General features: G+C 35.1%; 1 protein-coding gene across 1 annotated transcript; it reads right to left on the bottom strand.

Moving 5' to 3' along the window:
- Positions 1-1,599: 1,599 nt before the first annotated feature.
- LOC135686542 (phospholipase B1, membrane-associated) lies at positions 1,600-22,113 on the bottom strand. The gene is made up of 17 exons (XM_065202799.2): positions 21,961-22,113; positions 19,278-19,613; positions 18,001-18,128; positions 17,658-17,724; positions 15,912-15,970; positions 15,364-15,431; positions 14,835-14,878; positions 14,184-14,271; positions 11,854-11,905; positions 10,731-10,814; positions 10,163-10,219; positions 9,462-9,553; positions 8,945-9,020; positions 5,669-5,761; positions 4,746-4,826; positions 3,292-3,357; positions 1,600-2,491 (listed from the first exon to the last, which is right to left on the bottom strand). Exons 1-17 carry the CDS (start codon positions 22,082-22,084, stop codon positions 2,222-2,224), a joined length of 1,785 nt encoding a protein of 594 aa, XP_065058871.2. The 5' UTR covers positions 22,085-22,113; the 3' UTR covers positions 1,600-2,221.
- Between the last annotated feature and the right edge of the window lie 51 nt (positions 22,114-22,164).

Genomic DNA, 22,164 nt, shown 5'->3' with positions numbered 1-22,164 from the left:
TCAAAAGTACCTTTCTAAGCCGGCCATCTTTTGACTTTCCAATTCTATTTATATGTGAAAACAAAAATTATAAAAGTTGTAGTCTTGGCTTTGACAAGATTTATCAAATCTGAGGCGGAACGCTTAATCTTCAACCACCACAACATCAACAGCGTAGGACAAATCTTATACAGGGATGCGTTGCCGAAACATTTGCAAAAACTAAAATCAAAAAGAGGTATAGCTGAGCCTCTATTTAAAACTGCTGAACATATCAAATTCTAATGGAAGTAAAAACTCTCTTGCTTATCGAATTGCTGAGGAAAATATTTTTGCAAAAAGCTGTAAACTGCGCTGTAAACCTCGTTTCCAGCAGCGTAGCTAGGGCTCCTGCCAATGCTCAGAAATTTAGTCCTTGACACTGCAATCTGGATAGTTTCTCACGAAGATTATTGGTAAAAACCAGAGATGATAAAAACAAAACATGATAATCATAAATCTTCAAAGTATAATAATTATCTGGAATTCGCCATACAAATAGCTGTTAAATAGCTTTTAAAGCATTTGTTTGAAAATCGAACCATTTTGCAATCATGTATTATAAAAGCGACTTCTTGTGTTGGAGGCTCATTATGAGTTTTCACTTCCAGGGTTGGGACTAATTAAAAGCGAGCTTTACGCGAGGGAACAATTCGCGAAGCTAATGGTATACTTGAGGCAGCCTCGATAACATTTAGTAGACAATTTCAAGCACATCCTCAACTAATCTTTAGACCATCTTACAACTAACCTATATCAATCATATAGCCATCCATAAGCACCAAATTTTAATCTTCTCAGGTGTGGCTTAATTCACTTTTGGCTTTACTGAAACAATTTTAAAACACTTCTGTGGGAAAAATACACAGATTCAAACGAATTTTCCTATAATTGAGCAAAATTATGGGTAAGAAGATTAAATTAACACTGTCCCTGCCTATCTAAAAAAAAAATTCATTTGAGAGATGTATGTCAATGTTTTTTTTTCACTTTTTATGCTTGTCCCATAATTACATTTTATTAAAAACAATAGGATATAGAATTACATTCATTAGAATTAAAAATTATATATGAATTGAAATTTTCTGTGACTAGCAATGTAGTTCTTTCTATTTAAAAGGATAAATTTATAAGGCAGCTATATCTATTATTGAAATCTGAAACCTATATCAATATCAAAGAATGAAAGAAATAAAATATTTTCTTTACCGAGTTTTGGAATGAATAGGGCCAGCCATAAAAATTTAAAACTATTTCACTAAGATTGTTTCAAATACCTCTTAAAAAGTGGGCGTTATCCAGCATTCTGAAAGGCGTAGTGTGCCATGCTTTTGCCCTCCTCCTCTGGAATACTCGGCTCACTCTTGCCCCCAAATCCTTTCACCCTTGGTTTGCCAGTGTAGATATCCTGCCTTCGCCAAGAATGGGTTGTACATAAGATGAACTTGGGTCGGACACAACTTTTTGCACCACTCAAAATACTTAAAAACTTGACATCACAAGGGCTTCAACAGCACTGTGCCGGAAAGGTCCCAATGCTCCCAGGGTATAAGCCGTTGGTAAAGATAAACACTGTTCAAGTCAGAAATATGACTTCAAATATGAGAAAAGTAAAAAGCTCTATATTGAATCACAGCAGAACTAGCAAATTACGTTTCAAATGCTTCATACTGTTAGGTAAAAAAACTGATGATTTATCCCTTCCCTTTATATCAACGTGGTGAAATTTTTCATTCTCTGTTGATATTCTAACAAATGGCATTGCTAAATATCTATTTCCTCAGAAACGCCCATTTTGTGCTTTCATAAACGCCAACTTTTCATGTGACCCATACAGCACAAATTCAGTTATACCTTACTTACACTGCGTGTTCATGATTTGCTAGTGGGTTATCAAATAAATACTGCAAAATTCGGAAAATAAATTACCTTTTTACAAAAAAAGTCCAGAAAGATTGCAACTTTCAGCTATACATATAGTCCTTTCATGTAATCATATCTGACAATATATTCTCTACACTATTTACATTTAAAAGTCAGGTTGTCCATTGATGACATAAATAGCTGCTATGGTCAGTCACTTCTAGGGGAAAACCTTTCCCACGTATAAAAATGTCCGTGCCAAGATTGGCCAAAAAAATCTTGTGTGTAGTGTTGGGCGGGAAAAGGATTGTGTTCAGTGAAAACTTTTCTCAAAACGTCATTACACTTTTTCTTTCATCCTTTTCCATGGTGTGGCGAGAATGCGGATTCTGTCTCTCATTGGAACCGAACTTTGCTTCTTTATGTAAATAAGGATGGTACTGGTGACTACAACAACAACAACAAAAAGGCTCAAACCAACTCCTAGAGCAACCATGGTCGACTTTGACTTCGCTCTCATTGCCACATCTTCCTCTATAGTATCAGCCATGGGAAAATCGGATGGAAGCACTTTCCTGCTGTTTGCAAATGTAAAGAAAAATGGATGCGCCTGGAAAGAACATTTGGCTTTATCAGCGAGAAATTATAAAATAATTTAACATTTCAAAACAAAATCATATCCATCCAAGGTCTCAATTCCAACAGTTGATACACCTAAAATTTCTATCCTTTCTTTTTCCAGCGCAAAACTTAAAACAATTTTCAATAAACGTAAAATAATTTAATTTTAACCTCATTATCGAATAGATCTGATGATTTGGCAAAGCAATGAGACAAGGTAAGCCCTGTTAAATTTTGTTTTTGAACCTAAACAGATTAATAAAAAAAAGCAATGTGTAGTTCTTTCAACTTTTCTAATACAGTTTTGCCAATCAAATCCACATAAATGCCAATACAACCATACTCAATAGCAAAGCATTAAACAGTAACATATCTTCCACGAACAAAATATTCATATAGACAAGAAAATCATCACGAGATGGTGTGTGGGATCGCTATGAATTGTGGGACAGAAACTGTTAAACGAAAAGCAGGGGTTACATAACTCTTCAATATCTCGCCAAGATGACCTTCAAACTGTCCAATATAAAAAGTTTAAATGTCAAAAGGGAAAATGACGAAAGGTCAAAAGGAAGTCAATTTCTGATGACCATCTTGTAAGTGTGAAACGAATGTTTGTTAGATAAGAGTTTAACCCACAGTGAAATACTAAACTTAGTCCATAGCTGACATCTGGTGTTAGGAATGGTATCGATTCGCAACCTCGGGTGCCTACTAGTATTGTTGTGCATTAAGAATGTTGATTGCATACTAGAAAAAACAGAGTTGATAATGACTTAAGAAGCTTACTGGCGTTGGACATCTTAGAGATTTTCTTGTGATCCATTGTGTATGCTTCAGGTCTACAGGTTCAAGCTGTCAAGATAAGACAAAAGCTGAAGTGGTAAGAAGTTTAAAGAAACAATATACAATATACATTATTACAAACGCTCAATCATCTCGTCTTTATCGAGCACCCAAAATTAAAAGCAATGGTCTTTCAGACGCTTGAAATTAAATTGATATTTTCGAAAACGAAAACCAATAGAAAATATAGAAGTTGTCGTATATAACGAAAGGCAGCAAGAAAAATATTAAAGGGTTGTGTGACTACGATGTGAATCAAGGGATCTGCATGTACCAGGAAGCCAGGATGATTAAAAAAAACTGCCTCCCGCAAACACCCAAGTATCTACAAGGAAATACTCTCGACACTTGGGAGAGGAATGCTGGAATCCAAGCTGTCTCCTACCATTACGTTTCCAATCTCGAAGGTTTATTTTAATCGGCTTTTGAAGATCGAAAAATAAAAGTTACATGGAATGTCATGCAAAGAAAGCACGAAAAACGCTGAGAGACAATCGATGCTTAGTTTGTTTCTGAGAGAAGGAAGAACCAAATGCCCGCTGACGGGTGGAACATTTATTGATAATCATGTCACTGAAACTGTTTTCAAGGGTGATACCGGCACAAAATTTTGATAGCGATCAAATCATTTATCAACAATTTTCCATTTGGGTAGCAGGCTGCTATTACTGAGCAGTTTCCTGAATAAACCTATATCTTACTTGATATTTGCTAATTGTTATTATTTGATATTTGCTATTTCGTAGAATGAGAACGGAGCTATCGAACTGACAAGTTTTCTTCTTATACGACAGTGTTTTAATGAAAGGTTCTTTAAAATCATTACTGTTTTCTTTTAAATTGAATAAAGATTTTTTTATTTGGTGGCCCTTAAGAAGGAACCGGACTATAAGCTCTCACCAGAGAACATCTCTTTATGCGGGGACTTCAAAAGGACCGATATGACAATCAAGCTCCTTCAAAGCCACGTGCCAACAACCTGAAATTTCCTTTGGTTTTCAAACCCAATAATCAAGGATTTCCATTAATTTTTACTTGAAAATTAAAGCAGTGAAAACTAAAGCGGAGCAAATCAGTGGAAAATAGAAATGTAAATTCACTAAGAAAAGTTTGCAGTGAAATCAGGAGAATATGTCCATCGGACAAGATAGCATCGCAGAGGCTTGGTTTCCTAATGCTCTTCTTTTGAGCTCCCGGCAAATCTAAAGGAGACTTGATGCTAACGTTTACCCTGAACATCCTTACCTTGATGCTACCGTCTAACTAGCATCAATATATCAGGGCTATCGAGTGTCCAACAGGTCATGTTGCAGACTTTGATCTTTCATATATGAGCTAATTCTTTTAATGGCACCGAAAATATGTTTGTGTAAACTCTGGAAATCCTAAAACCATACCATGTTATTCCACAGGTTGACTGCGGCCAGTTCTTGCCCTACTGATGACAGGTGAAAGCAATCTTTAGCAAACAAATCTTCCTAGAAAATCAAAGGAGAAAATTTTATAATCTATCTCCAGTAAATATTTCAACTATTAGAAATTGTGATTCTTTCGTATTAATAAAATTTGAGTACATGCTTTTAAATCTTCTGACATCTGATTGGATGATGCCTAACAGACAATGAATTTGACATCCAATAGGAATTGAAATTAGCCGATAGGAAAGGACAGCACACAGCTGTCTTTTACTTGGGTTTAACTTTTAACAAATCAGAAGAATCCAATTCTTGAATGGAAACGGATTCTTTCCCGTATATATGGTATGAAATTACAAGATATTGGAAAATTATTGATTCACGTTTCAGACAGCTGTCTATTAATTTTCTCATGCGATTCTTTAAGAAAAAGTCGATAATATGATCAAAATTAATCATATCATCGCTAAATCCTGAAGTATAAAGGAAATTATTGAGCAATGCATTTATACTGCCTGATTTCTATGAAATAACAAACATACTCTCAGAAGTCGAAGTCCAAGGGAAATAACCACGTGAATATGAAGCTTTCCATTTGAACGTGACCTTCTGAACAACGTTTTCTAACCAAAGAAAAACCATACTTCCTGCTAATATCTATTTCAAATGATCGATAACAATCCGAAGCGGGGAATCGATCAAACTTTTCCTCATCTGATGCCTCCAAAGAAGTGTATGGCTTTGCCTCCAAAGAAGTGTATGGCTTTGCCCATTCTATTTCCGATGCATTCAACATATTCACACCTTTTGATCACACTTTATATTCTGTACGTTGTAAATTAGTTCCAAGACATTTGTAAGAAAAAAATGGAATAAGAAACAAAACTTGAATTAATTCAACCTACCCTGTCACTGATAATATCAGTCCAAAATGGCTGCACAACAACAGTAAAATTTGGTCCAGTGTTATATTTGTGGACAATTTTGGCCATATATTTCTAGGAAAGAACCATGCAGTTTACAAGACAACGCTGGGAAAAATTAAGGTTTTAAGTTCAATTTTGAGAGTGGAAGCCTTAAATCTGTCTATATGGTACGAGCAACAGAACAAATCGCGGCGTGAGAGAGTCAAAGTAAACGATCGCCAGAAATCTTTGTTTTTCGACGAAGTGATTATCGTAGCAATATCAATTTGTCTTTGAAATGATATTTTTAAAGGCCATAAAACAAACTTGATACTGGAATATTTTGATTTAAGACTAACTTGCGGCAAGATCAATCTGCAAAATTTGGTTAATTTCTTCTTTTATTCAATGGCCCGTTTGATAAGAAAATCAAGGCAGACAGTATGTACCCACGCAATATAAAACACGACGTTGATAGTCTATTTTGAATTCTAAAATCTATCTGGGGGGGGGGGGGGGTGCTCTCATCTCGTCTGTCTAGCTAATTTGAGAGCTCCTCTTAAAGAAATTTTAATATATCTAATTGTATTGTGTTGCTTTCTTAATGTTAATAATTCAATCAAACTAGGCTGCTCAAAATAAAACTTGTAAATTTAGAAGAAATGCATGCTTAACTCTAATATTCAACACTCAGGCACTCTGGAGCCAGAGGGGCTAGGTAGTCGGTAGCACCCCAACCAACTTTTGCAAGAGTATAATATCAAGGCTGTAGCATTGAAGATAATGGTGACAAACAACCACAGGAGTTTGCCAACTCGTCTTGAGCCCCTTCCCCTTTCTTTCGTAAACATTTCCATTTTCTTTTGCAAAAAGGTGAACGTATTGATAGCATGCACAGGCACAAAAGGCCTTCACAAAAAGAAACATGGAAAAACAATGCTTTCAAAAGTTGCTTAAAGTTAAACTTAAAACGCTTTCCTCTATTCTTTTCACTGACTTAAAATTTTGGGAGGAGGAAAGTACCCCCGAGTCATAGGGTTAGGGTAGCACTAGCATCATTTTTCGGCATTTAGTGGGATCGCTTCATACGCCAAAAAACTGAAACATGCTTTCAATTCTTCTTCGCTGCACAGAGTTACTAATTCGCTAACATCTGTTTTGTAAAATAGATTTTGGTTCTAGAAAGCAACGGAAATGACTTCCTCGATGAAAGACGATCCTTGATAACTGGCCTCACACGGCCAAGCCAGGTCAGGGCAGGCCCAGCCTACCTATAAAAAAATTATCAAAGTTAACCGGGCCAAGCTCAGGGCTTGGACGGTCATAGGTTACAGATTAACCAAGCTAGGACCAATTAGTTACTTTTGAACAGGGCTTGAGATGGAAATGTGATGTACGGGCCTATAATTACTTCTCGTTGCAGCTAACAAGGCTACGCACTTTTTAAGTGAAAAGCAAATTCTAATTTCTTCCAATAAAACAGCGGTTTGGAAAAGGGCCAATAAACCTTTGAAGCATTCAATTGGCAATTCTACTGGCAAATTCGAAAGAAGAATAAGCATTGCCTCATTGGTAAAGAAAACCTGCGGTTGCTCCAGGCATTACTTTATATTTGAAGAACAAACAGGTTGAGACACAAGTCTAAAACTTGGATTAAACGATCTAAAATAGTTTTATAAAGCTTATTCATAGCTACTAACGAGCAGGCAATAATTGGGCATCTGTTTGATATATCGTATTTTCCTGAATGAGCCCTGAATTTTCTGAATAATAAGTGCAGCCTCAGTTTAGGCGTATCTCTCTTCTTAAAAAATTGGTACATCCCCACAGAGGAATACAGCTATTGAAACCGATTCAAGTATAAAATCAAAACCCGTCATACAACAAGATAAGGACAACAAAGGAGACTTTAGCAATTCTGTAGTCTATCGCAGGGATATTGAAGAAGAAAAGGTCCGAGCGTACCACTTCTCCAAGGTAGCACTAGCCTGCTTCCAGAAGAAAATGTGTTTAATGAAACCTAACCCATTTAAGTGAGAGAAAAGGCTTTTTGGCGAGGCACTACTGTAATAAGACATCATCAAGGGTGCGGTTGTGATATTCTTTGAGGCAATATGGAATCTCCGCTGTGTACACCTATCCTATCAGCAATGTCACATTAAAGGGCAACATCTCCCTACCCTCTTTATAAACATTCATGATACGAACATCTTTCGGGTAAATCTTACAGAGGTACACAATTATTTGAAATGGGAGCAAACCAAGACATCTATGAATGCTATCAAATGGCATATATAAACGTGTTTGTAGTTGGCAAGTATGAAGAAGAAACAAGTACCTTTCAAATGCCTGTAAAATAGCCTAAAATTACCTATTGGGACAATGAAAAATCTTGGATACAAAGAGAAGGTATTAAAAAGATTTGTCAAGAACTATATTGTTTAGAAATGGTTATTCTAAATCCTGATGCATTAGTATCTTAATTAATGGTCTGCAAACTGGCGCAAACCATGAGCTAAAGGTTTTTGTTTGTGGTTAAATTAGAAAGGACGCTGAAAGGTTATTTACCTTATTCAAAGAGACCCTATTTAAAGAAATAAAAAATGTTTGACAAATAATGACAGGTCTGTTAAGATGAGACATTTGCCAAGACAAAAAGGCTAAACCTGTCGGAATTGCATTGCATACCAAGCTCTGTAGATAAGATGGAACAAAAAAAGTGGAAAATGAAAAGATGGACAGCGAAGTCTGTTGCAAACAGTTGCGCGTATGCTTGCATCACCAAAAATACCTCTCGACATTTTCCTAGACAGATTCCAAATGCTATATTATCACTTTATCTTTTAAGGCAAGACAATTCCTTGCAATTTTGCTAAACCAGAGGCATTTTCTACAACCTTTAAAACCGCAGGTAATGTCAACAAATTGGTTCTTGCATGAGACAGGCGGGACACCCCAAGAAAACAAGTAAAAGATGCCAAAATTTGTTGTCGATGTGCAGAAAGTGTAGTGTTCCTCTCTTAAATTTTGGGGATAATTCTGTTGTGCATCTGCTCTGTGGAGCTCTTTATCGTATACACAAGTCTTTATTCTTGGCAATAATTTATCAATTCCAGTAGGATGGCAAAAAGAATGGTTTCATCTGGAAAAGTTCTTATGAAAACAAACAAATTCAGTAATGCGACATCTAGCGATGAGATGTACCAAAGATTGGTCTTTGTCACACCAAAAGTCATGAAAATATCCTGAATCACAATTTTTAAGCAAATTCTGTACCTTCATATCATTTTGCATTTGGGCAACCTTTGTCTTGTCTTCATCTGATTGCGAGTCCATGCATTCGCAGGATTTTCTTAATAGGAAAAATACGTGACATACATAGTCAACACAAAATAATGAACATCAAATCTTGCTGCTGTATTGGAGAATCATATGACTTACGAAAAACCATTTCTAACTAGAACTCGTCACGTGATAGAAGCCACTGACTGTTGGTCAAAGCATAGATAGTCAAAGTGAAGCGCCAAAGTATGTCTTGCTCTCTTTATGCTAATCGATTCCAGCATCTAGGCATAAACTTGCTAAACTTCAGGCCATTATGTTCAAGACACACGTTTATATAAGACGACAAAGCTTTCATGTTTTGACAAAATATTTACTACAGTACCACCTAAGAAATTAGAAAAAAAATTCTATGTATTATTTGCCATCTATGCAGCGCAACAATTTCTGGAAACAAACTGACTGGTATAGATATTTAAAAATATTAAAGTTTTTTACAGAGTCTACTCACCTATAGAGTTGGGAGCATTTCTGACTGGATGGAGAGCTATATAGTTGTGTGACGTTTGGTGCTAGCACAAGGTTTACAAATAGCCTTGGAACCTGTTAATTGGAAACTATTAGCATAAACTTACATATTCACTATCATATCTTCAAACAGAGTTGCAAAAGGTCGTTGACCTTTCCCAAAACATAGAAATGTATTGCCACAACCATCCTGACCTTACCACAATGTAGTGATAACACTTTAACACAAAAACAGCCGAGCAGTGATCAGTATCTGACAAAACATGTAATCAGAGGTCTTCCAGTGTCCTTTTTTTTCACGCAGCATTAGGGCTCTTACCAAGCTTCTTCAACGATAAATTTGCCAGGCATTCATTTACATTTTCTCAAAGTTTTTTTATTATATTGACTGTTCAAGCCTGATTTTTAACTTTGACATATTTTGAAGTACAACCTAGCCATTAGGTGATTTCATTTCCACACTTAAAAGAACAAAAAACAATAACATAAAACTTTGTTTTAGTCAGCAAAACCTTCCTCATTTTTTAGGCAAAATCTTCCTCTAAACCAGATTTATATGCTTGTAGGATTTTACGTCTCTGTCTTAAAGCATTATATGTGGAACTTATTAGATGTGAAAAAACTAAATTATGGGTAATCATCAATCATAATTATTATATTAATTTTGAAAAGCCACTAACGTACCTTTGAGTGCAAGGTATCAAGTGTTTCAACAACTGACTTCAAATGATCGTCCCATCCCTTCAAACAAAAATAAAAAACCATCAGGCCAGTCATACCAACAATTATTTAATCGTGACAAATGTACAATACAGTAAGAGCTCAGATTTGATATTTCCCTTATTACGTTTTGTGCATTAAGTACAGTGGCAAAATAAAATTTACTTTGAGCTAAATCGAGTTTGTAGATAGGTAGATTTGAGGAAAATAGATTCAAATTAACACATAGATTGCTAACACGTGTTTTACAAAGCCAAAAATGACTAAATATTAACGAAGTTACTAAGTAAAACAAACGAAATAAAGTTAAAGTAGAGAATATATGTTCGACTGGAACAAATTTAAAGAATAACAAATCTTAAAATAATAGCAGATTGCCGATAATTTTTTTAAAACAACAAATTTTTTTAGCTAAACCTATAATTGCCTCGAGGTAGAAACACATTGGCTAAAATCAATAACAAATAATAAAACAAGAACGAGAACAGGAAAAACAGACAACACAAATAAATTAGATATAAGAGATACGTACTGACTCTAAATGACATGCAATGCAATAGTCATCAAAGTCCAGAGACAGCGTCAGTAACTTCCAACTTCTTTCAAAGTCCACGTCCTATAGAAAACGAAATAAATAGCGTCAGTGGAGTGCTGGAGGTGATAAAAAAGTTACAAGAAGTAATCAGAATTTGCAACACGAAAAATATCCGTTACAACTTAAAGATTTGCATTGTTCCTTGGTAAAATGAATCTCTGGGCATTGATATTCGATGCAATTCTCAGCAACTGTTCTCGTCAGATAATAAACAATCAGCCATTTGCCAAGAAAATTATAACATGAAGTCTTGATTACAAAAATAAGAAAGTCTTAATGCAGAACCAACAAGGTTTTTCATTGTCTGAAACATTTATCTTATAATTGGGTTTCAAAGCAACCAATTTTTCGCCTAACATGACTAAGATCTCTTAGCTGCAAATTTCTGGAAAGTGCAAGATCAAAAAAGTTGGAAATAATTTAAATACATCTCATCTCATCATCCAGTTAGCAGAATTCGGAAAATACTAGCATTAATTGTCCCAAAAAAGGAACTGGCTGGTTTGCAGGTAAATTTTTTTTGATGTAACTGATGAAATTGTAAGAAATTATTATTACATGATAACAAAAGGAGGGTTTCAATTCAAGCAAACTTCCTGGTTTCCAGTTTCATTCATTCAGAACCTTGATACTAATTCCATTGGCCTTTTAGTTATCTTTAAACTTTTGATAGAACTATCTGCCAGTGCAGCTCAAGCAATAGGGGAAAAAAAGGGAGAGGACAAATCCTTTATATTATCAAAAATTACTGTTATCAACAGGCAACACAGGTTTACAAACAAGGAAACGCCAAGGTCACGTAAAGGCCATTTAAAAATCAGAGAATCACATCACAACGTTGATCCTGCCAATAATATTCGGAGAGAGCGCCCCCACAGTCCCCTCGCAGTGCCACCATCGAGCTTAAGAGCCTGGCTTATGATAAATTTCTGGCTAATCTACAAGAAGCAAGCGTTATTTGCTCGTAGGTAGACTGGCCTTGCTTGGCATTGAAAATAAAAAACGCAAAGCATTGTACTGAAGTTTAAATGAGATGATGAAAGAATAAACAAAAATTCACCTTGCGGGTTTCTAGTTTTCTAATGAGATTTAAAGCTCTTCTTGGCAGCTGCCTAAAACCATGCAGAAACAAACATTCAAGCTGCCAGCAGAATCATAACTAATGTCAAGCATTTTACTTCAAAGTTCAATTCAAACAATACCATTAATTGGGGCAGAAACAATATCAAGCTTCCATTCGCACGAAACATAATCAGTTGAGCAAAAATGATGTCCATATTAAATGTCCAATGTTCAATAAATCAATGTTCATGAGTAAGACAAATTCATAAGCAATGTTCACTAGAAGATAGGGAAGGCGTATGGAACAAAAACATTTTAACATAATTGGTAACAGACTGACTTGGAAATTCTTTAGTTATCAGCCTTAAGTTATTGCCTTAATCTGGGGTTCTACGCATCTAAAAAGTTTCAGTCCTAATAACAAGATATGACGATATATAACAAGCCCCCTGAATCCACAAAATCCAGACTCTTAAAATTCAGCAACTAACGGTCCTAGTTTTTTCGTCTTTTAATTTTCATGCAATGAACTTTGTCCGCCTTCGTCAGTTTTTTTACCAAAGTATAAACAAGAGAAATGGAGATGACATTAACTCAATGCACTCAAGAACCAAAATGCGTTTTTAACTGATCTTTATCTGAAATGTTATAGCATTCATAAAAGAAGCATTAATGATCCTCTTCATGGTCTTCAAGCTACTGTACACCTATCAATAGTTTATCACTTCATTTAAGAAAAAGAGTAAGTGTTTGCGGATTATGAAAACAATGGAAAACTCCTCTAGACATGGACCTTTACAAAGAATCAATGAATAGCTTGAATGGTACAACTGTTCTAAATTCGGCTGATTTTGTCATCTGAGACGGACTAACGTAATAGTAAAGATGGCTACCACATCAATCTTCATATTTTTGTAACATGACCCTTATCCGGAAATAACTCGATAAGACCGTTAGGTGTTCATCCAATCAATCATTCGATGATTCAAAAGTCTAATTGAGGCCGAAACTTAATCGTCTTCCTTGAGGCGGTGATGGCTGGATTTGGCCTCACAAAAGGGAAAAGTGGAGAAATTATACAACGATAGAAAATGGCCGTGAATTCAATGAATTTGAGGAAAAGGAAGTAATTTTGCAATGAAAAGAAGTCATTCTTTTTATTTCATAATTCTCTCTTACAAATTTTGTAAATGGAAACTAACAATACAATTAGAAAGCGTGCCCCGGGACAACTGCTCGACAGGCGAGAAGTTGCAATCTTTTGGTGAGACAAATTAATGATAGTCCCCAATCTAATAAATAAACTTACCAAGCAATAAGCCAATATAGCGATCAAAAGAATTCAAAAAACAAAATGGGGCTGGATACTGAAGATACAGCATAGATGCATCAGGATTTGAACAATAGCTACTTGATTAAGAGAGATGACAATAGCTGGAGCCTTAAGGTAAAAAAGAGACCAAATCCCGGCTGAGCAAATGTGAGTATGAATCCATAATAGAAGCTTCTAGGAGATAAAATGTAACCTTAAAAACACCCCCACTATCTTTAAAAAAGCTTGGATACAAATAACAAGAAACTGTGCCTATATTTTGCAGAAAGTGGGTATGTGAAACATCAGTTTGCTTAATCGTTGCCTTGTTCTAGCTGGAAACTCTCCAGCCCTGTTACCCACGCACTTCCGCTCACATGAGAATTTGTAGACTAATAAAACACCACTGTAGACCACTAAGGTTCTTCGGGCACAACGAAAGCTGATAGCCATGCACGTACAAGGGATAACCAAATTTCAAAATAATTTTGTTTGACAGGCGTTTGTGTTTGGCATATATCGAAAAAAAATGTCTTTAAATATCTGACGCGTTTAAACAATCGGAAGACACCAAAGTAGCTTTAGCCATCTGTCAATCAATCATTGGCCAATCAATAAGCTTGTGAGTGGTATCATGCTCGTTGATTGGTCAGTTGTTGATAGGCACGTGGTTTAATGTTGATTGTCATTAAGCAGCCTACAAAAATGGCTTACATAAAAATAGCATTTTGTGTGGGGGTGTGTAAGATATAGGGTTGTAAGCCAGGTATCAATATGTTAAAAATATAATTTCAAAGATATTTTCTTTTGTTTTCGTTGTCGAAGTATGCCACTATTCTGCTTTATTGACAGCACATAGCACATTTTGCTTTGTTTATTGATCGAGCGCAAAATATCACACTAATCACGGACAAGATTATGCATAGACAATTTCCCTATTAGGTACATAGTTTTTAAGCAATTCATGGTTAATGTTACAAAAAAATCAAGCATTGTTCAATATTCAGTGATCTTACCTTATCGAGCTTCCATAGTTTATAGTAGAAAAGGTCTCTTCTTCGAAAATAGCACCTTTTAAACTTGGGTTGAATTTTTTCAGAATACCTACCAAAAAATTGATGAAATAGAAATTAAAACGTGACAAAGAAACTCCAAAAAATATTTGTAAAAAAGCCATATCTGCATAAAGCGAACACGTGGGTGCGCTTGTGGCACAAGAAGGGAGGCTTAAGGTGCCTGGAGCCAATTGTACGAAGCTTTGGCCACAGGAATGAAATTCTCGTAGAGAGTACCAGCCCGTTGTTTGGACGATTCCTTTATTGATAGGTGTTCGCGATTGTAAACATTCCTGTAGAAACGATAGAGAGACCCAAGGCATCATCCATATCAAACTCTACAGAGTATAAAGTAAACGGAAAAGTATTGGCAAGTAAACCTTGGTTTTGTAAGCTATTGATGGAGGGAATAACGATAGGCCTTTGGCTTACTGTAAGGTTTATAATAGGAGTTGTGTTTCCAAAAACGAGATGGCTTGTGTAAGAGCACAAGCTCGATGTTACGCTGTCAATGCACAAGCTGAAAACATCACAAACATCGCAAAGGAGATACTAGGTAGCATTATTCAAAATAGAATGAGATGCTAAATGTTATAAAAATAGGACAGTTACTCGGTAAAGTGATGAAATGTTCCACAGTTAATTTCCCACCAATGCTAGAATAAAAATAAGTAAGATTATAAAGAGAAAAAAGTAATGCTGGGGTAGAATATCTTTATCAACAGAAAAAAGCAACTTTTCAAAACAATCGTGATGATCACTGTTAAGCCACTAAGCAAAATAAAGCTTCAGGTAATTAACCCCTCAAAACTAAATGCAGAAGAAACAAAAGAAGAATTTTGCTATCTGTTCACGACAGCTCTTATTGGAGAAATTAAATTTCACTTTTATTGGATTTATTTTAAATCATTTATACATATTTAATTACCACATATATCAATGACTGTATAACAGAAACAACTTGCAACGATAAATGCTATACTCGCCCTGATACAACAAAACTTTGAATCAGTCCTCTTCTATGCATACAATGCTATTTTCCAGAAGAAAAGCCTTGATATAAAAGGCAAAACCTGTTCAAAAAGAGTAAACCTACATCAAACGTTTTTCGTGAAACAGAAGAGCAGATAATCAGTCTCACCTGAAGGAGCGTGTTTTGTGTGATGAAAACAAGCCAGGGACAGTTAATGAACCAGTGGCAACACCCGTCTAAAGAGAACAAAGAACATGAGCAAACGTACACTGGTGTTCAGAGGAGAGAGATTTAAAGAGCTGAATCAAACCGTGATTTGGTATAGTGACTAGCTACGCTAATAAGACGAAAGATGAATTACTTCTGGAAAGAAAGTGAAAACGTTTGAGACAAATAATCGTTTAAATTCAATTTCACAAAGGTGCTTTGAAGTAAAATGCAATCATTGGACATAGTTAGGAGACTGAAACTGGCATCCTGAGCAACCAATTCAAAGTCTGATTGTCTAATAGAGAGCCTAATGTTATTGATTAGCAGCGACAAGTAACATTTGTCTAAAGGCTTATATATATATACCTTTCATTGTACAAAGAAATTAGGAAACTAGCCAGCTTTCATTTTCAGAAATTAGCCAGATCAACAAAAAATTGTTTTTCCCGAAAATACACATTAGGTCTGATATTAGTTTGAACACAAACTGCGATAAAAATGCTTACTGAAAAAGCTCCTCCAAGACTAAGGATGACGTCGATATCTTTTGGTTGTAGCTGATTCACTATAAAAAGAGGTCTGGTATCAAGATTCGACATAAAACTGAGTAAAAATGCAATCAAGGAGCAGTTATGAAAGAAGTGAGGCTTAGCATAAGTTCATATGATAAATAAATGAAAAACATGATATACGTAATTAGAGCAGAATAAAGTGACGAAAAGATTTTATGATAAGGTAACGATCTAGAAGGGATTACACGATGATGAAATCGAATCATCATCATCATGACTCGTCCATTAAATATCAGTCCAACTGAAGTCCTAGGAAAGCTAAAGCAATCGGCAGATACCAGCGGGGCTCAAGCCATCTTTTAAAAAAATTGACCAATCAGTGAGCGTGATTCCATTTGCATGCTCATTCATTAGCTGATATTGATTGACAGCTTAAGCTATTTTGATAGCTGTTGATTGCTTCAAACATTGTTATCAATCCCCTTTGAAAATTATATTGTTATACTGATTCCACATAGAAATATCGTGAAAGTTGAATTACTTTTTGTTAAAATCTCCTGGGCACTGTAGTAAACGTGGAAACCTGATCGCACATTTGTTACATGATGATTTACTAAAAGTATATGTCTTTCTCAAGAAATCTGTTGGGAACTAGAGGGCCTAAGGGTGTTAAAATTCATGACCATGATAATAGCCAACGCAGCACTATCGGGTTTACTTGAAACCAATAGTTTAATTCCATCCTTCGATTCGTGAGGCGTGAGTTTTCAACTGCTCAGCAAAGAACAACAATTGATTGCCTCCCCAACACATTTTGCTACATTTCCCGTCCTATTTTATAGGATAAATCCAATTAAGGTTGAGATTCATTGGGTTTTAATTGTTGGGCATGTTGAATTGCTTTTCAGCATCTAAAATCGTTAAGGATATTATCATCCAAAGTAGACAAAAATATTATCAGCATTTAAAGTAGCTTTGTAAGGCTGCTGGCAATCATTTTAATTCTTTACATAATCCTTTGGTCTCTTAAAAAATATCTGCACATATTGGCTATAAGGATCAAAATATCTTCTAAGTCTCTTTAGTTAACAGATAAAATTGTCATTTCCACTCCAGACGTTGGTAAACGAATCTTGTTTCTGCTTGGCCTATTCAGACTTCTATAATTTCAACAAATTAAATAATCTTACAAGTTTTGCAAGCAAATTAATTCATTATACAATTGTTTCCTTGTTTAAAAGATATCTGCACGTTTTAATATAAATCAATGATCAAAGTATCAAATATCTTCTAACTCTTTCTTGTGCACAGTGCCAGTGACAAGACTGAAATGTTTTAAAATATAAGGTGGAATACTGAGATGCAAAAAACTCTTAGCTAAGAAAATAACACAGCTTTATAAAATTCAAGCTGATCTGTTTCTCAAGTATGATCTCATCCCCCAGCAGAAAATAATTCTTGGTGAATTTTAACTCATAATAGATATACACATGATAACTTATTAGCAATATCACAACATTGGTCCTTTTGTTCAAATTATTTCATCCAAGCATTCCTATTCTGTAGATCTATTTAGGTATTGTTTCAGAATTCAGCTATGTACTTTATTAAAACAATTAAATAAGTTTTTGGTACTAAAAAGTGAATAATAAAAAAGCAGAAAGTTACACATCATTTCAAAATAATTTTTCAGGTCAAAGCCAAAGAATGGCAAGGATGATAATAATATAAAAGACTTACCAGAATTAGCTTTATTGCTTTGTGTTGTGGGTACTGAACATGGAAAAATCGTCATTCCAAATGACCCCTAAATTACAAATCAATTACTTTTTCTTGTGTAAAGACAAGGTATTTAAAAGTGGTCAGCTGAGAATAATTGTTTATCAAACAGACATATTCAGAAACTTTTAAATTTTAAAAACTTCAGTTATAATTTATTGATTCTTCAATATTCCTGCAATTTTTTTATCAATCAAGCTTTCAATAATGGCTAACAACAAAAGAACCAATAGGTTTATCCTGCTTCTGTGTGGCATTGAAATTTATGTACACTTTACTCTTAATGCAGATTAATTGATGCTACCTTTTCCTTTCCAGGCAATGGCTTCCAGCTTTCTAGCCCCTTCACTTCCTTGATATTCAAGACAGCTCCTTCTAAGTCAGAGTGTGATTTTGCTTCTGGCAGTCTTTGTATCTCAGCAATACTGCTTACTAAAACAGGAATCAACCAGTCTACAAAATGCATATCTTCATGTCGCCAAAACACATACCTTAACAGGGAAGAAATCAGGGGGAAAGTGACTAATTTTTTGCAAGTGACAAATGCTTCCTGATCTAATCTTTTCCAAACTTGTTTTACATCAATTTCTTTTTCAATGATGCATTATCCAAATATATTTACAAAGAATAACACAGGAATCTAATGGTTAGCATGGAATCGTATGACAGTAATAGTCAGCATTGATATTTTTGTGAGTTAACTTAGAAATTCTTGAAAAACGTAAACATCAGGCAAAGACTTTGTTATGAAAAGGCCTCTATCATTAAAACAATAACTTGTGGTATTTACAAGCAGCAAACTCGTAGCACCTTTTATGCAAACATGGCACCAAGGGATTAAAATTACTTTTTCCCCAGTCTACCATATAGGGCTTGAAGCCATGAAGGAGAACCGTACAGTGGTCTTCATGGAGGAAACTTGGTTTGGCAACCAAAGACTGTCTTGTTTTATTGCCAAATCATCTTATTCCAAGGCAATAATATCAAAAGAGCACTGAGAAATATTGCAATCTCAAAAAACTCCTTAAACTAATCTCTAAACAAACCAGAATTTCATATAAAAACTATTAAAATTTAGATTATTTTATTTCGAATATCTAAAAAAATTTGGTATCTGTGTATAAGTTAAAAGGTTTATTTGTCAAGCTAACATAGAAACCACATTTGCATCAAATTTCAAAACAAAAATGCAAAAGACTAAAAACCACAGAAATGCAAAAGCCTGGCTAGTCAAAACTATGAAGCTCCTAACTCTCATTGTATGACTTGAACAGCACACCATTTCTAACTGGTTTTATCTCAGGCAGCTTGCTGTAACTACTTCATCTGTATCATGCTTAATAATATCATTCTTAAGCATACTGTGTTGCCTTGGATAATGAATATTCTACACAACACAACAGTAAGAAAAATCATTCAGACTTTATATCATCTGCATTTGGTTTAATTTGCATTTACTGACAAACAAAGGGGTGTCATAAATGGGCAAATTATCAGAACAAGCTTTGTTAGGTTTATTTTCTTACTTTCATGTCTTGTCAATCAAAATATTCCTTGAAAAAAATGCAGAACCACTGTTACCTGTTAAATTTATTGTCTTCAAGTAAGACCTATAACTACATCCATATGTGCCAAGATCCCTTAACTTCAACTTTGATAATGATATGGCTGTGATTCCTTGGTCATCAGACCAGAATGTTGACTTTATCTGGTGGCCATGTGTCTTTTGTATTCTCATCCATTTAACTATCTTATCTCTAGATATAAAGTTCTCTTTGGTTAAAGGCAAAGGAGGATCCAATATGCATGTTAGCCTAAGCTCATCATTGGAACCATCCACTATAACTTCTTCTGCATTGTGATTCTCAGCTCTTGGATTCTCCCAAATGTAACCAAGATATGCCTTTTGATGGGTACCTTGAAAAAATGTCATTCATTGATAGCTTTCAATTGAGCACTCATATAGCATTAAAACAAACAAATATGGTGTATATATTTTTATCAACTAAACAACAGATATAACTCAGATTGACAGAAAAATTCAGTCCTTTCATTCTCACCTAAATGGTTTAAAAACAATTTCTGGGTGTAATTGTAGATTTTTAGTCTTAAAGGTATTAAACTAAAATGCAATTTTATTTAAAAAAAGGGAAATTTTGTTCTCTAAAATCACTGAAAACCAAATTTTACACAGCAACTTTTTCAATGCAACCAGCTCTATTTATATAGCCAAGCTATATTTGCTTTTATGTTCATTGAATGGAAGCTTTTCTTAACTTCATTGAATCATTTGAAAAGAGCGAAATTCATTGTTTAATCCATGCCAAAATCAACAGCCCTGTGGCCAAGGTATTAGCTTCTGAAAACTAATACCGTGACCCCTTAATTTCTTTGTTTGCTAAGACCAAGGTGTTGTAAGTTTCCTTTGTTGAACAATGATAGAAGAATGGCTGAAGAAGAGGAATGTATTTGTTTTTAAGTTCTAATACTATGAGGACCACTGTCAGCCAAAGAGATGGTGAAGAGAGCCTGGGTTTAGAGAAAATCATCATCTTTGTTGCGTTGCAAATGTAGTTATACTTTTGCTAGCCATGCCTTTAAATGGATAATTTGATTAGCAAACTTTAGATACTAGATCTTAAGAGAAACAATCATATATTTAATCATTTTAAACCTGCTGATTTTAAAGGCACTTCTATAAGTTGATTTGTATGTGTTATTTGATGTGTTATTAAGGTAATTAAGTATCAAAAACTACTCTGTAGAGTCATAGGCAATATTTTTTAATTCTTTCTCTCGCTTTTTCTTAAGCCTGGTGTACACGGCAGACTTTTACTTTAAGAAAGGGTCTTCAAGTTATCCACAGATAGTGGATTTTCCTCTATGAAAGACAGAGATTTGTGTCTTCAAAGACTTTGCACATGACATATTTTTATCTGTGAAGAACAGATTTTTGAACAAAGGGCAAATGGGTAGGAGTCATAGGGAACTGGACACATTCATTTTGGAGCCGTTTTTAATTTTTACTAGAAAGGTCTGCAAGGAAAGAATTCCAGATGGCCAACACTACAAACATTTTGACCTGTAACTTGCAGCTCTTCTGTTATTTCAGCTATTGCGAGGGCTTTTTTATTTCTGTTTGCACAGTCAGGTGATGTAATAATGTATAAACAAGGGCGCTCTTGCTACAAGCTAACTAAGAGGTCCTCTCTTCCTTGTGTCCACAAACTTCAACAGTGAAGGGGACCATTTTGATAACCAGAGTGTTTTGGCAAGAGCTTTCAACTTGAAGATAATATTATCTTGAAGATAATATCATTATGTGATGAAAAAGTAGTCGCTCATTGTCCGCTTGATATCTACTTGTCAGTCTTCAAAATATTTTTGTCTTTGGGGTTCGCACACGACAGACTTTTGCTTCGTCTTTTGAAAATGTCTTAAAAAATTAAACATATTTAATTCCAAAGACTGTCTTTGAATGACATAAATCTTTGTCTTTGACAAGAGCACACAACAGGTTTCTGTCTTTGGAAGGCAGAAGACAAAAATCTTTGTCTTTCAGAGACAACAGTTTACAGTGTGTGCTGGGCTTTATCAGGTGATACATTTTCGTGCTGCATATCTTTGTGGTGAATCGCTCGCTGAATTGACTAGAATCTCACTTGCAGGCCAAAAGCCTCTTGGCATTAGAATTAATGGGCTAATACCTTGGGGCTCCATTATGCGAAGTTTGCTGCAGCAATCATCCATATATATGTTTTGCAAGACCCAAAACTAGGAACATCATTGTCTTGAGGGCCTGCGGGGGCTAGTGCCTTCCAAATAATTTTCTAAGATACGGTAAGCTGCTAATAGCCATTCCAAATCATATCTAAAAGGTTCTCTTCCCACCTTCATAAATCAAAACATATCAGCTCTACCCCAATTTCAGCAGACTAATACAAATATTTTTCTTCTCCCAGCCGCCCCTGAATGGTGGAGTGAACTTTAAAATTGATAACTAACAGTGAGTAAAAGAAAATAAAATGGTCTGACCCGTTCAAAAAACGCAGCTGGGTTTTTAAGCTTTGTCCAATTTGGAATCAAAGCTTTTATAAAATATGCCTCCAGTTTTAAATGATACTAAAGATCTGGCTAGTGAAAAAGAACAAAAATTCATCTAAGCAACAAGCCAAAACGTGTGTAAACAAAACATAAAACGATGAAAACAGAAATAGTTGTCAAAAATTTCACAAAGTCGTATTAAATTAAGATAGTAGCTTACTTGAATTATTATTTGTCGCTTTAATCAGAGCAATGAACCCAACGATAGCAAACAGTGACCGAGGCACAACACAAAAACAACCTGTTTGAACTTCCATGTTGGAATCTCTGAACCTCCTTCCCATAGCATTTTCAAATGATGTGCACTGATTTTAAACCGCGGTAATCCTGCGACAAAACGCGAGATGAAGTTACCATGGTTATT

Source organism: Rhopilema esculentum, chromosome 10, assembly GCF_057945365.1.
Source record: "Rhopilema esculentum isolate cy_ngs chromosome 10, ASM5794536v1, whole genome shotgun sequence".
Classification (NCBI taxonomy): Eukaryota; Metazoa; Cnidaria; class Scyphozoa; order Rhizostomeae; family Rhizostomatidae; genus Rhopilema; species Rhopilema esculentum.
This window is presented reverse-complemented; position numbering and strand designations above follow the sequence as displayed.

Bases quoted from the DNA above. Each gene is read 5' to 3' on its own strand.
- LOC135686542 (XM_065202799.2), bottom strand. From the start codon at position 22,084: ATGGGAAGGAGGTTCAGAGATTCCAACATGGAAGTTCAAACAGGTTGT. The intron at 11,906-14,183 runs GTAAGATCACTG...GCATGGTTTTAG, and splicing joins AACTATGGAAGCTCGATAAG to GCAGCTGCCAAGAAGAGCTT. The intron at 10,815-11,853 runs GTGAATTTTTGT...CGTTTTCTATAG, and splicing joins GAAAACTAGAAACCCGCAAG to GACGTGGACTTTGAAAGAAG.